Below are 15,804 nucleotides of genomic sequence, written 5' to 3' on the forward strand. Positions count from 1 at the left end.
TACTTCCTTCTCCTTTGACTCTGCCCTAAGTTTTCTAGATAGAATGGCAAGCTATTAAATGTACTACAAAATGTTCCCACTTAAAAGAAAAGCTGTTGTTTTGTTAGATATCTTCATTCTTAATGAGTTTTTAAATCTTAATACTTTGTTCAAGTTTATAATAAAACCAATAACCAAGAAATCTTAAAAGATTATAAAAAATTACAAGAGGCTAAAAGTAAATATCAGTTCTTTCTTCTGTTACAAAAATAAATATTGGTAAGAAAATCAGAGTAAGATTGCCTCCTATAGGCCAAGAACTATCAAAATCCTATTTTTTCACACTTCAATTCTAAGAAAACCATATTTCCATATTTGGTTTATTAACAAGGTAAAAAACATTAAAAGTGACAATAGCTGTACAATAAAAAAGGCTTTGTTTCCAATCTTCAGAAATCTGTTCTACTTTTCTCCTTGTTTATAAAAATTACTTTACAGCAGTACATACATTAGCAGCTTTTTTTTCCTTTCACTGTCTATATTTTCTATTTATCCTTGATTCTGGTTTGCTCTTGAATTTAGCATCTATAAACTCAACATATCTTGTATCCCCAAAAGAGAAAATCCTGGCTAAGAAAATATTCACAGAGGTACACATGATATCAAAACATAAAAATACACTTACATTTCCTTTTTTAAAGGACAAAACTCAAGTCAAGTGATTAGAATAAGAACAAGTTATTGGCCTTTTGAAGTAGCAGATGTGCCCTGCTCATTTAACAGATGAGCACGTCAGAAGCCAAGCGGGTTGCCTTAAAACACTGACATTTAAGTTATTTAGTTCTATTTATAATACAAAAGCACCACAGATGGATTCTACGAACACTCCACTTTTTCAAATGTTTAGGGAAGAATCATAAAAATAAGGAAAAGTATAAACAAGAAATGGAACGTGGGTTTCCCTGGTTCCACACAAGCAAAAGTATACTTCAGACAGGACACTCAACTTTAAGTTCCAAGGTATTAACATTAAGATTGAAAAGACAGAAGAAAGTAAGGAACAGATGAATGTACTTCCAGACATCAATATTTCATCACTTAGGCCCCCTGCTCTTGGATTTTATCTTGTCCCCTTTCTGCTGAGATGACACGTTCTTTCCATTTTGACACTGAGTAAATCTGGCCACTGTAGAAACCCCATCCACAAATTTGGTCTTGAACAGAACATTTGCATTATTGAACATCCCATCCTTCAGGGACACAACAACAAACTGAAAAGAAGAAAAGAGATATGTGAAACACTTCTGAATATGTGTCTAAATAAAATCACATTTATTACATTCTAATCCTGACTTTTTGCAGAAAGAGAAAGAAAAGAAGGGAGGGAACAAAGAAGGCAGGAAGGAAGGGAACAAGGAAGGGAGGGAGGGAAAGAAGAAGGAAGGAAGGTAAACTCCATAAACTTATTGCTCAAGATTTAGTGAATTTCAGTGTTTCACCTGGGAATGTGTGAAATGAGTACGAAGCATTTGTCCAATGTTCTGGGTGTGAGAAAGGTCAAGGGCCGCATCGACCTCATCCAGGATATAAATTGGAGCAGGTTTGAAGAGAAGCATGGATAATATTAAAGATAAAGCAACCAAAGACCTATTTTTAAAAAGAGAAAAATAGTTAAATCATATTTCTTTTAAATTACTCAAATACTGAAAAAAACGTGCCTTTCTCCAAGTACTTATACAAACGGAGGAGCTGGCTGGAGGCCAGTCATTATATCAAATGATAAAAGTAGAAAGTGGTAGCAACAAGATCTCTTGGAATATCAAATTTCAAAGTTTAATGATTATTAAAGTTCTTGTTTTCCACTTTGTTTCTATAAACTGTTCTTCATTTTCAAAGAAAGGTATCTGGCCTAATATTTCATTTTTCACATCAACAGCTGTCAGTGAGCCTCAATTTCTATGCAAAGGAATAAAGCTCTTGAATTTTTACTTCTCCCTTAAGATTCTAATTTTTTTAAGGTTCTCTATATCTTGAGAAAAATTTCATTCATTCCATAGATTAGGGCTAGCAACCAAGATGCTAAGGTCTAATAGTATCTAGGGAAAGAACAGGGTGTTTAGAGAAGAAAACTGAATGAGCGATGATCACTAAGTCTCTCAGCTATCAACAGTTCCTGGTGGTGATAGGAAAAACTGGCCCATGAGCCATCTTTCAAACATGTATTACTTTATGCAAATTGCTTATGCTCTGGGTTGTCAAATCCCATTTCAGAGATTTCATTTTGGTACAGCTAGGACAACAACATATCCTCTTTCTGAGAGTTGAAAGTTACAGTAGGAACCACTAATTGTCTCTGGTTCCTAACTCTTCCCTTTAGATCATGAACTTCTGCCTAGCTATCACTATCTCTCACACGGCTGAGACACCACTGTCTGAAAAAAAGAAGCTAATACAAATAAGCAAGAATTCTATCACTCCTCTTATTTTTATCAAATATATTAAGTATTTTAAACTAAGAACCTTAATTCATATTCAGAATTTAAGGAAGATATATAGGAATTTTAAATATAACTTACAAAAAATTAAAACTAATATGTAACAAATCTATAGGTAGAATATTTAAAGACAAGTAAAATGACATTCAAATGTAAAGTTATGATGTGACAAAAAAATTTTAAAGGAGAAAAGAAGGAAAATGTTACTATAAAACACTGGCTCAGTATATTTTGGTATGTCAATATCTAAAGTACACATAAAGGAATTTAGAAGTAAATACAGTTAATATACTGTTATTATTTTTAAAGTTTCCTTTCAATTCTTTTCTTCTCTTTTTTAAAAATCAAAATGTAAACAGTTCAGATTTTGCAGTTTTAATTGAGGCTTCATTCCATGTGATTTCTCTGTATTTGAATGTTAAATTTATAATGGAAAAAAAAATTACAAAAGAAGGGAAAAAACTCTTACCTCTGTCCTCCACTAAGTTCGGTTAGATTTTCTTTCCAGGTATTTCCCAAGGCAACCTTAAACTCCAGACCATCCAAAACAGTTTGTCCCTCTGGTGGTGCAAGCATAGCATTAGCACCCGGCAGGAGAGTGGAGAAAATTGAACCAAAGTCCTTGTTCACCTTGATATGAGAGCAGTAAAATGTTTACCAAAAAGCTACTAAAAATCATACAGAATAAAATTCAGCAGCTACATTCTACCTAGTCCAAATTAGCTCAGTGAAACCAATACAATATGCTACCAATTAAATAAGGACAGTAAATACATTCTCTAGCTCTAAATCCTTGTCTTTTTCAAAATAAAGAAATTAAAGCAAATACAATTGGGGGGGGGGGGGGGTTGGGTTCATTATCGGTATTTTTTGGAAATCCCTCACTAAGAAAATTACCATGGTATTCATGGATTTTACCAAAATTAGCTACAATAAGTGAGAGAATAAGCACAAGTCTTGCTAAAGTAGACCATAGTTAGATGCTAACAAAAAACGAAGACAGTTCTGTTTAACAATTTAAATCTTTCCTAGTAGCTTCAGATGTTATAGAGAAAATTAATCCATACTTGCTTAGGGAAAGATGTCCTTGTTCATTAATCGTCCTCATTTCACTTCACAAAAGAGATATTACGTAAACACAGATGCAGGTACCCTAATCACATTGAAGATTATCTACATGGCATTTGCCTTGACAAGCTCCAGGAGTTCAATTATCATCTCTATATCAATGATTTTATATCTAACCCCCAATGTCTCCCCAGAGTTCTAGTCCCATATCTCTATCTGCTATCTGGACATCTCCACATAGATGTCCCATTATCACCTCAAATTTAACATGTCCAAAAATGAAACCATCAGCATCTTTCCCATCCCATTTGTTTTCTCAACCTCCATTTCTATAACTGATACCACCAAAAACCTCCCAGTAACTCAGGCTTGAAACCCCAGTCATTTTTAACACTCTTCCCTCTCCCCACCCCCCCCACATCCAATCAGTTGCCAAGTTCAGTAAGTTCTGCCCCCAAAATCTCACACACATATTCCTCCTTTCTTCTGACACTGCATCACTGATCATCACATGACACCCACTATTCTCCCTATCTTATAATCACTGACTACCTAAAACTACTCCCAAACCTCTATTCTCTCATTCCCATACTCCTCAACCCTATTCTTTCCATGCCCCACTCCATTTCTGTTCACCTCCTCCACCATGCCTTCTAGAATTCCCTTTGATAACTAACAAACTTCCCTTCATTTTGGACCTCTCCCACTTATAATCTTTCCATCTATTTGTATTCAGAGACATGGCATCCCCCACATTGCATTCTTGGTCATTCTCTCCAGCACTGGGTACATCTTCTCTCATACCTGCCCTCTCCCCCAGGTCACACTGGTTCTGGTACAGGAGTCAGAATATTCTTTGTTCTCTACTGCCACTTCCATACTTTTTCTATCATTATTGTTCTACGACCTCTCCTCCCATGAAGTTGACCCTTAATTTATCACCCAGTACAGATCATGGCAAATGTTGTCTCCCAATCCCCCAGGTCATTCTCCTCCTTTCTCAAGTTTAGTACCTGGTTCACTGTCTTTCCCTCCTTCCCAATTCCTGCCCTTATAATAGAGGACTTCAGGGGCAGGCAGGTGGCGCAGTGGATAGAGCACTGGCCCTGAAGTCAGGAGGACCTACGTTTAAATCCCGCCTCAGACCAAACACTTGACACATACTAGCTGTGTGACCTTGGGCAAGTCACTTAACCCCAACTGCCTCACTAAAAAAATAGAGGACTTCAATATTCACTTTGATACTCCTTCAAATGACATAACCTCAATTGCTTGGGTTTTTTTGACCTCCTTAAAACCTCTAACCTATCCTTCCACTCCAGCTCAAACACAGGGATGGGCACATTCTGAATTTCAACATTTTGTGTTCCCTTCCATTCCATGGTCAAAATCTCTGACAGCCTTGGGTGTGAAAATAACATATTATTCCATCTCTCCCTTATCCCTCCTAAACCTACTTACCCTTCAGTACTCTATCAAGCCATTACTTCTGAGCTGAATTCACTTTCTTCTACACTGATCTCAACCTTAAGTGTAACCATTTCAACTGCACACTGCCTTCTTTTCTTGAAACCTTTAACCCCTTGGTTCTTCTGTAACTTACAGCCTTCGAGAGTTCTCTGCGGTACTCAGAGGTTAAAAGCTTTGCCCAGCAACATAAAGCTAATATATGTCAGAGAAGTTACTTGAACCCAAGACTTCCTGACTCCAGACAGTTTTTTATCCACTATGCCACAGTGCTTCTCAAGTGGATGATAGGATTAAAAAAGTTAAGGGACTTTTAAAAGCATCTGGTCCAAACTCTTCATTTAATAGTGATAAAATGAGGGCCATTGGAGGTGAAATGATTTTCCTAAGACCACATTGCCACTTACTAGCTGGACCTTCTTATTTCTAGGTCAATGTTCTTTCTATAATACCATCTTACTCACCAAACAACCCTGTCTTCTGATTCACATTTGTTTTGGAGCACTATATATAAAATCACAGCAGATTATCTTCACAGCTTTCCTCCATCTCCAAACCTGCCCATATCAATCAGAATAACCCTTCCAACATATCTCCCTTCACCTTCCCTTCCGTCCCCAGAATCCCTTTCCCTCCACATAGTCACAGAATTAAGTTCAGTAGACTTCCACAAACATTAAAAAAGAAGTCTAAACACTTCTTAGTCCTAAAGAGTTGGGCAACCTTTCATCACTTCTATGCAATTTTGGTTACATGTCTGCAGCTATGAGAAAGATGTGGGAGGAGAGCATGTGGATAGAAGAGGTAAGGTAGGAAGTAAAAAATAATTAAAGAGAGAGCTAGTCAACCAAAAGTGGGGAAACAGCATAACCTGATTAGAATCAACAAAGAGACTACGAGAGACAATAGTAGAGGGACATATCAACACCTGTCTAGGTCCAAAGAGATAGCCATGTATGAGAATATCGGAGGCTGTCATCATACAGTCTCAAATTATTTCTGTCACTGATCCCTTTAGCATCCCATTAGCATGGGCACATGAGAATATTTTGTATCCTTTTCACATCTATATAACATAAGCAGAATCAAAATACCTTTTGCCAAGCAATTTTTAGGGCCTGGTTTTTCTTCTGGTCGAGGTCTTCAATGGTTGCAAGAATTTTGGATTTGTCATTTTCTACAATTCTTTTCTTCTTCATCAAGTCATTATACTAATAGGGAAAAAAAGGAATTGGCAAAGTAACAGTCAGTATGTTTTGGTAGCACTATCATATATTAAGTACTGGCATCTCACCATATTTACACATGCATCAAAAAATCATTAAGGCTTCCCCTCACTTTCTAACATGTGCTTAAAGTTTGAATTATTTACTGGAAGCTAATTCCATTCCCAAACATGCTAACCTTCCTGAAGGCTTATTGCAAAAACCAAAAACAAGGGTAGAAATTAAATGTGACCTCCTATCAAGGAAAGACTATGTCATCCGTATTATCTGATAGTCATATAACAATACAAATACTGAAGTGTTCAAGGAATTTTAAATTATAGCAGTTTCAGTTTTTTAGACTCTCTCATCACCAGAACTTCATTCCCTTTTTAAAATAGCTAGCCATAGGATCATCTTTTTCCTCTGAATTTAATAGAGGTCTCCTTCCCTAAAGTCTAGCCTACATATCCCAGTGCTTATATTCCCTACACTAGCAAGCACATGATCACTTACTCCCATATTAGCATCAAGTTTTTCTTTGATGGTAAGACTCAGATATGTGACTTTCTGTCTTCTGAGATGGAGAAGACTAAGCTCAGAAAGCTAAGTAACTACAAGATTTTGTAAGACTCCTAGAAGATTTTCAAGATGGCTGAGGCCAATTTTATAATCACCATGAGAAAGCATCATTCATGTTAAGACATCTGAACAGGACGTCTAGACGCACACTCTGTCTCTTTCTACACATACAGACAGACAGACAGACAGACACACACACACACACACACACACAGAGTTTTTAGCATAGAGATAGAAGTGGCAAGCATTCCACTCACTCAAGGGCCACGTGATACTCCCCAGGTAACAGGCAGCTTTCCTTGTTCAGGTAATTAAATGTTAAGATCAAAGATATTTACCCGCTCCTCTGCCTCTGTCAGCATGTTCATAGCTCTCATGTTGACATTTCTTCCCAGTTTCTCCTTCTTCTCTTCTAATTTTTGTAGCCTCTGACCTGCTTCCTTTGGATTATTAGTTTTAAAATCATAAGCAGTATCAGGCTGGCCAAAGAGGTGTTTCTCTGAATTTATCCATTGGTAATTTTTCATCATTTTGGATACCTGGAGATAAAGAATTACTATAAAAGGATCTATAAATAGCAACTGATATCTTAGATATTCAGAGACTCTTTATTATAGAGTAATGCAAGCAAATAAAATTACTATGTTCTATGACCCAGAGATTCTACCTCTATGTAGGAAAAAAATATTTGCACCAAACTTTTTTATAATCATAAAGAATTGGGAGGGAGGGAGGAAGTAGATGTCCATTGATTGGGAAATGACTAAACAAAATGAGGCACATAGAATATTACTGATATAAGAAACAATGAATATGATTGATAGAAAAGAGTATGAAACAATATATAAACTAAGGCAAGATGAAGTAAGCGGAATTAGAAAAAGAATATATACAATGATTATATCAAAGTAAGCAGAAAGGACGACAATGTTAATGACTAAACCCGGTACCTGAAAAGAGATGATGAAATGGCACCTCCTCACTTCTTTGCAGAAGTAGGGAACAAACAATAAGTGTAGAACGCTGCACATGCCAAATTTTTTTTCATATATTGGTTAGTTTTGCTGAACTGGCTTTTTTTCTATTTTTTGTTATAAGGGATAAACTGGTAAATGTGAATAATTTAAAAAAACCAAAGATATGAATAGAATATATTTTAAAATACAAAGTTATTTAGTAAATAAGATTTGGAGGAAGATAGTGATCTAGATTTATTCTGGAAAGCAACTGCTTTCACATATCACAGCAAGTTAAGTATTTGTAAGACTACTTTTAGCAGAATGAGAGTCCCTGCAGATTGCTTTCTGGAATAAGTCAGAGCCTACGGAAATGCCACACAATTATTCATTTTTTGAAAAATATTATCCACAGCAGAATTAAAAGTATTTCAACTATGATTTTCCTTGGTGGGATAGATAAAATGACAGGAAATGAAAAGAAAATGACCTGAAAAAAATTTCAGAAGACCACTGTTTTACCTTTGGCAAGTCACTTAAATGCTCTACATTTCCATTTCTTCATGTTTTTTCAAAAAGTAATTGGAAAAAATTTTAAGATTGCTTTTCAGGTTGAATATATACTAAAGGAACACATCTAGGAGAACACAGAGAACATAGAGGTATGTGGACCTGTGTTGTTTTTTTCCTCTACTCTTATTTAGAGATAAGAACTAGACCTGCATTTTCACTGAGATAAGGAACTCCCAAAATGAGGAAACTTTCTCTATCAATGCAAGGAGGCACCTTCTCTGTCACTTAAAAGTCTCAGTGAGTTGCCTAGGACACTAAGAAGTTAAGTGACCTGCCCAGGATCACACAGCCAGGATGTGCCAGATGGGACACTTGCACCCAGGTCTTCCTGTATCCTTGGCCAGTTCTTTATCTCCTACACCGAACTGACTCACTAATTTAATTATCTTCTTATGTAGATGTGTGTGGTTACACACAAATCTTTAACAAAATCAAAAAATATTTAAGTACTTAATATGTACAAAGACACAAGGTATTCATTTTAAGATGTGCTATTGATCAGTACAGGACTAAGGCTACTGACCAATATTTCCCAATTAAGTGTTTTTTATTAACTTAAAAATTAAAATATCAATGTTAAACCAATTGGTTATACTTCTTATAACAAAAACATGTTTGTCAGTACCACAATTAGAAAAAATAATTTGTAAAAAATATTTAACAATATATTTTAAATTACTCAAGCAGCTGAGGAAAGATTTATAGCTCAGTTAAACGGTTGTTACCCTGAGTAAAATGTGAAACTGAACTAAACTTCAAAAGTAGACTAAGGAGAAGAGCTTTAGGCAGAGTAAACCATGTGACTATCAAAAATAAACAGAAAAATGAACATACCTTTGAGGCCGCATCTTCAGCCTCCTGCTTGTGTTTGCTGATATTGTGATCTACCTCTTTAATTTTAAGCTGGGAATTATTATTTTGCTCCTTGTGTTTTGCCACTTCTGTATATTTAGCTTTAATTATATTATCTTGGGTTGCAATCACTTCTTTTTGCTTGGTCAGCTCTTCTTGGGCTTTCTTCACTGATTCCTGTCAGACAACATCTACTAAAATAAACTGTTGACTTTTTTAACCCAGTTTAAAAAAAAAAAAAAATACAGATGTCCATGAAACTAAACTATCACTGCAAGAATTCCAGAAGTGAACACATATTCCTAGTATTGTGCTATTTTTTTACACAATTAAACTCATACTCAGACCTTATCTGGAAGAAATTTCTTAGATCCAGAGACTTTTTCACTTGTTCATAATTTAAACAAAGCAAATGATAATAAGACAAACTGATACATCAACTTTAATTTTTGATATTAGCCCACTAACTAAACCTGTTTGGGGGTATTTGTTTTTCATCTGCATAAAACAACTTCTCCAAAGTAGGTCTTAAATTTTTTCCCAGAGTTTTAGGGTGACATATGGACCCTAAAAATAAAGAAATGACTATGTTCTTTTTTTTAATTATCTGCGGGATGGTGGAGAATATTAAGCAAATGGTACAAATACTTAAACTTATTTAAAATTTAAGAACAAAAACTCATTCCTTTACTGTTTACCTGGATTTACTTATTTGCCTAGTAAAGTTAACTAAGAAACAGTAGGTTAGTATTTAGAGACAATATACTAAAAATCTTTCCTGATCAATAACCTATCATCTTCTCTAAAATTCTCATCAAAGACTAAGTGACTGGGAAGAAATTGAAACTAGCCATAAGACAGCAATTGATAATCACATCTAAGCTAATTTTAGCCATTCTCATGTCACTTCATAAACAACTATTACACTATTATTAGCCTTTACGACTTCTCCAATTCAATCATTAATATACTTTATATGCTCCAGTCAATCCAAATTAATCCCCATTCTCCAAACTGTTTCTGATCTTCCACATTCTGGAGTCCATTCCCTATGTATTTGGTACATTCCCCACCCGTAATTTCTACATGATGAAATCCTACCCCTCTTTCAAGGCCCAAGGCAAATGCTACTTCTTCTCTAAAGCTATCTCTGACCCTTCAGAACAGAAGGGATCACACTCACCTGAATTCTTAGTATTTGTGCTTCTCTTGTATTATATGTTATGTTATCTGTACGCATATTTTATCATGCCTACTTCCTAGATTATAAACTCCTTAAGGGTAAGCACCAAATCTTGCTCATTTCTTTATCTCTCCTCATAACTAGTCAAGTACACTTCAGGGCAAGAGCTTAATGTTTGCTGAATGAATCAAACATACCTTATTCTTAGCCACCTCAGATGCCATGACACCAATTTGTTCTTCATAAGATTTGATGGCTTCATTCACAGCCTCAAATTGTTGTTTGTAGGTACCTTGCTCTCTCTTGAGTTCTTCTAGCTCTAGATTGATAGCTTCAACTTCCTATTAAAAAAAAAAGGTTACATACAGATTTAGAGAGGTAGTGAGTGGTACCTTAAGTACAATATAAAAATCAGTATGACCTTTATGTACATACAATTCAAGCTAGTTACTAATTCACGGCAAAATATTGTGTTAATGTACTAAAGTGAATGCTTCTTTGGGAGGATAAGGGAAGACAGAAAATAAATTAAGGATACATGTTTTTTAAAATGATCTCCTTTTTTCTCTCAACATTTCTGCCACAAAGGAAAGATATTCTATCTTTCTACTTTACATATAAAACAAGATATGTGCAGTGGAGCTAAATTCTTGACCAAGATTACACACAATCTCAAGAAAAGTTAGTATTTAAGATCTCAGTTTTCTTCTTTTTCAAGAACCACATGTGTTCCAGTAGATAATACTTGTGCTTCAGTTTATGTACAAAATCAAGCTATGTAAAAGAGGTATTCAGATTAGTTATGCAGGAAGAAAAAGAAAAAAAGTTAAATTGTTGGCAAATCTTTTAAAACTCAGTTTGGATCAGGATGAAAGAGTAGTATGAACAAGGGAGCAATACAGACATACTACCTACATTGTCATTTATGCAGATGGAAAAAGAAGTAAAGACAGTGACTACAGAGACAGTATGCTAGAGAGAAAAAGGCACTGGATTTAGGGTCAAAGAAACTGAATTTTAAAATGGGAAATGCTAATTATTACCTGTGCAACCTCAAGCTAGTCCCTTAACCAATCTGGGCCTCATTTGCAGCATCCATAAAATAAGGTTAGACTAAATGTCTTTAATGTCCCTTCCAGTTTTGTATCTATAATCTTTCAACAATTTTTTAGAGAAATTTAACCAACACAAAGCAGTCATAACGGGTCCAAAGAATCCAAATACCTCCACTAGCAAAACTCAATCCCTTAGCTACATAGAGTCATTATGGTCAAAAGTATCACCAGACTGAAGTACACACATTTCCAAAACATCACAAAAGAGAAAAGTGAAAGATCCCAAGGCAGCTTCCCATGCAAAGGAGAGAAAGTGAGTGGAAAAATAAACCGAAAGAAGAAAAGAATCCAAACAATGGCATGAGAAGGTAAGGAAAACCACACTGAAAAATCTACACTGCCATCATCTCACCTTCAGAAGACAGAAAGTGGGTGACTATCCTATTCTCAGCCCAGAGACAATGGCAACAATGGCAATGAATGGCACCTTGTCTGTCACACACATGCCAATGGTGTTAGCTGCATTTCTTTAATTCCAGGGTGGGTTCTATGAGGGAAAGGGTACTTACCTCAGAAGCAATGATATAAGGAAGAAAAAGGCATCAAAAAAATTTGTTAAAAAAATTCTCCAATCCTTAAGTGACCTGAGATGTCACTGGTGAGCATTCTCTCCAACAACACATACCCACATATACACCTCTTGTCTGAGTCTTCCCCTGCATCTGCCACAAAGACACACAAAGGTGCAGGGGGCTTTCCAGAATTTCCCAGACATTACAAAAATGCCATTGAAACTGTCGGGCAATCAATCAGGGAATGGCTGAATAAGTTGTGGTATACAATTGTGATGGAATACTAGTGTGTGCTGTAAGAAATGATGAGAAGGATGCTTTCAGAAAAACCTGGAAAGACTTCAATAAACTGATGCAAAGTGAACCAGGAGAACACTGTACATAGTAACAGCAATATCGTACAATGATTAACTATGAATGACTTGGGTATTCTCAGAAATACAATGATCCAAGACAAGTGTGAAGGACTTATAATGAAAAATATTATCTGCTTCCAGAGAAAGAACTGATGGAGTTTGAATGCAGATCAAAGCATACTTTCTTTTGAAAACTTTTTTTAAAATTTTTTTTGGTCTGTATTTCTTTCACAAAATGACTAATATGGAAATATGTTGTGCAGGACTCTACATTTATACAGGAAAGGAAGGAAGGAAAAAAGAAAGAAACTGCTAGGCAATCCAGCAGGTACCCCTTTCTCTGACAATATGACCAACTATCTTCTTTTCTGATCCTGCCTTTCAGGGATAATATCCTTTACCACAATTCTTCTTCCAACTTCCTTTTTTTCACATCCCATTCACATCCCATCTAGTGTTTACATCCCATCAGCTATCTGGCCAAGTGCCCTGTCCCTGTCCCAATGATCCCCACCTGGAACAGCACTCTCTAGATCAGACCTCCAGAAAGCATGCTCCCAGTTCCTAAGAGAGTAAATCCACTTAATTTTGGAACTCCCAGAAGCCCTGAGGGAGAGCGGCCTGGATTGGAGAAGAACACAGCAAATTTTACCCCAAAAAAAGCAACTGAAAAGACATTCACTGTAAACTCATGTGACTCCTTCCTTATCACCATAAAACTGACAATGGTCTACGTATACAATGAGATTCTCCTTTATGAAAAACATAAGAAGGGGCAGCTAGCTGGCACAGTGAATAGAGCACCGGCCCTGAAGTTAGGAGGACCCAAGTTCAAATTCGACCTCAGATCAAACACTTGACACGTACTAGCTGTGTGACCCTGGGCAAGTCACTTAACCCCAACTGCCCAAAAAAAAAAAAAAAAAAAACCAACATGAGAAAAGAATAGGTAGACTTCCACAGATAATTTTCTAAAATTATCATGTGGTCTTCAAATTGTTTTTTTTACATTAAAATGAGGTCCTCATACACTAAAACATTGTAGATCATTACAACTATTCAGAGTACAACCCTAAGGATTCTCTATCAATGGCAAGGTTCTCCAAGTGTTCTCAACTAACACATTAAATACATCAAGCCTTGAAACACTACAGGTACTCTTCCAATAAATCTCAAATCTTTCCAGGGAAATCAACCTATTTATCATTCATACTGTAAAAATAAAGTAGACGAAAAACTCAAATTGTCCAAATGACAATATGAAGTTGGATGAACTGAGTTAATCTTGGAGGCAGTGACAACAGATAATGAGCTCAATCTAGAACTGGAGACCAGGCTGGATCAAATTTGGGAAACTGCACAGTGCTTTCAACAACATGAAGGTGTTTCATGCTTAAAAAAACATCTTTTCAATAATATTTTCCAGGGGGCAGCTAGGTGGCACAGTACACAGAGCTCTGGCCTTGGAGTCAGGAGGACCTGAGTTCAAATCTGGCCTCAGACACTTGACACTTATTAACTGTGTGACCCTGGGCAAGCCATTTAACCCCCATTGCCTCACCAAAAAGCAAAAAAAAAAAAAAAAATTCCAGTGAGCTATATGACTATGAATGATGAAAAAAAATCACATTCCCAGATTTAAATTGCATTTTGACCCCAAGCATAACAGAAAGACAAGTGTAAACATGCTATAGCATATAACCAAAAATGAGAGAAAACAGAGGGATAGTCCAAGTGCTACTCTAGCAACTCCTAAATATTAAAAGAGCCAAAAGACCACTAGAGCAACTAGATGAATCATGAATCGTGTTAAACAAAGACATGAGCAAGAACTGCAGGAGTGATAGAGTTGTAATCTTCACAGTTGGATGGAATACCCACACTAATGAGATGAGAGAACCAAAGCACAAGATACTTCTCAAATAGTCACAAGGTACACATACTCCTAAGTAATATCTGTTCCTTACATCTCAACATACTTTTTCCCCTCCTTAATCATTTCCATCTTTAAAATTTTCTTGACTCCCCATTATCATTATTATATCTTTGGAGCCCACCATGAAAGCATATCAAACCACTGATGCTAAATGAGCTCACCCACCTCAAAGTTCATAACATCACTTTGTAACTAATCATATTCTGCCATGTGGCATCATGATGGTTAGCTTATCACCTTACTCTTGAACTGGCAACGTTAAATTTTTTCTGATCAGAATGTAAGCTCCGGAAGGCAGGTTCTACGGTATACATATCTTCCTAACTCCCATAGCCTCTAGCACAATGCCCTGAACATGCATGTGTCCAACAAATATAATTTATTTCTTGATTCTTTAGCACAATCAAGTGAGTTCCACTCCATCATCTAAACCTCAGCCTGTTCCTAAACAAGTTGCTAACAAGGGCAGTTTGTTTCCTGTAAGACTTGCAACACACTTTCAGCATGCAAGCTTTATGTATAATTATGTAGTACATACTACCATAACTTTCAGAAAATAGGGCATTTCTACGGATCGGTGTGATGCTTACTTCTGAGGATACCTACTTTTAGGTTTAACATGTTAATGGAAACTAAAGAATAAAAAAACTTCAAAACTGAAAGAAACAAATCTATCTACCCTCTACTTTCTAACCCATCACATACTTTTAACAAATGTGTTTCCTTTTCAATAATGGCTATTAAAAATCAAACATTCATTACCTGCTGCTTTTCTTTCATCTTCCTGCTAGAAGCATCTGCCTTTTTTTTAGCACAATCAAGTTTCTTCTGGGCATCTTTTAGTTCTCTTTCTCGCTCAGCTTCTGCATTTTTCATTTTATTCTCCAATACTGCATATTTTTCTTCAGCCTTTTTTTGGGTATCCTGTGTATTTTTTAGGGTTTCCTCACTTTCCTCTAAATCAAGAGTAGAGAATAGTGACTAACAATTCTAAAGACAACCATTTAATACATTAGTTTATAACAGTTTTAAATGTTCAAGATGAGAATAGGAAAAGCTCAAATATCCAGCCTCAAGATGGGAAGACTGGCATTATTTTTTCCAGTGCAATACACTGGTCCTTCCTAACTGGTTAAGAATCTCTACATATAAAACATACACATGAAATATCTGAAGGTTAGTAAAATTATAATTTCAAATTATCTATAAACAATTGTTTCAAATACTTTGTCTTTTTGTGCACTTAGGCAACAAGGGATTGAGAGGAGAAGAGACCAAACGCAGAGTGCAGGGTAAAGGGGGTATGTATGCCAGGGTGAATAAAAAGTAGAGAGATTCTTCTCATGCCTCATGTCTCTTAAGTCAAATGGAATTCATTAGGGTCAGACCTAGAAAATGCCACCAACCCTTAGAATTCTACAAGATGGAAATGATTCAGAAAATACAATGAGATTAAGGAGGGAAGCTCAAACATTTTCTTGCCTAGTCAAAACAAGCTCTACAACTGAGAATCTTATCACTTTAA

At 36.0% G+C, this 15,804-nt stretch overlaps 1 protein-coding gene across 2 annotated transcripts in view; it reads right to left on the reverse strand.

Moving 5' to 3' along the window:
* Nucleotides 1–345: 345 nt before the first annotated feature.
* The window catches only part of SMC2 (structural maintenance of chromosomes 2), a 44,998-nt gene continuing 29,539 nt past the window's right edge, over nucleotides 346–15,804 (reverse strand). For both annotated transcript variants that reach the window (XM_027839613.1, XM_027839612.1), the window contains exons 18-25: nucleotides 15,042–15,235; nucleotides 10,558–10,701; nucleotides 9,160–9,354; nucleotides 7,135–7,335; nucleotides 6,104–6,220; nucleotides 2,944–3,104; nucleotides 1,479–1,626; nucleotides 346–1,250 (exon numbers count right to left, since the gene is read on the reverse strand). In XM_027839613.1, the coding sequence (XP_027695414.1) occupies nucleotides 1,074–1,250; nucleotides 1,479–1,626; nucleotides 2,944–3,104; nucleotides 6,104–6,220; nucleotides 7,135–7,335; nucleotides 9,160–9,354; nucleotides 10,558–10,701; nucleotides 15,042–15,235 (1,337 nt within the window). In that variant the 3' untranslated portion in view covers nucleotides 346–1,073. The remainder of the gene's footprint in view (nucleotides 1,251–1,478; nucleotides 1,627–2,943; nucleotides 3,105–6,103; nucleotides 6,221–7,134; nucleotides 7,336–9,159; nucleotides 9,355–10,557; nucleotides 10,702–15,041; nucleotides 15,236–15,804) is intronic.

Source organism: Vombatus ursinus, unplaced genomic scaffold (assembly GCF_900497805.2).
Source record: "Vombatus ursinus unplaced genomic scaffold, bare-nosed wombat genome assembly UNPS02014832.1, whole genome shotgun sequence".
NCBI classification, from domain to species: domain Eukaryota; kingdom Metazoa; phylum Chordata; class Mammalia; order Diprotodontia; family Vombatidae; genus Vombatus; species Vombatus ursinus.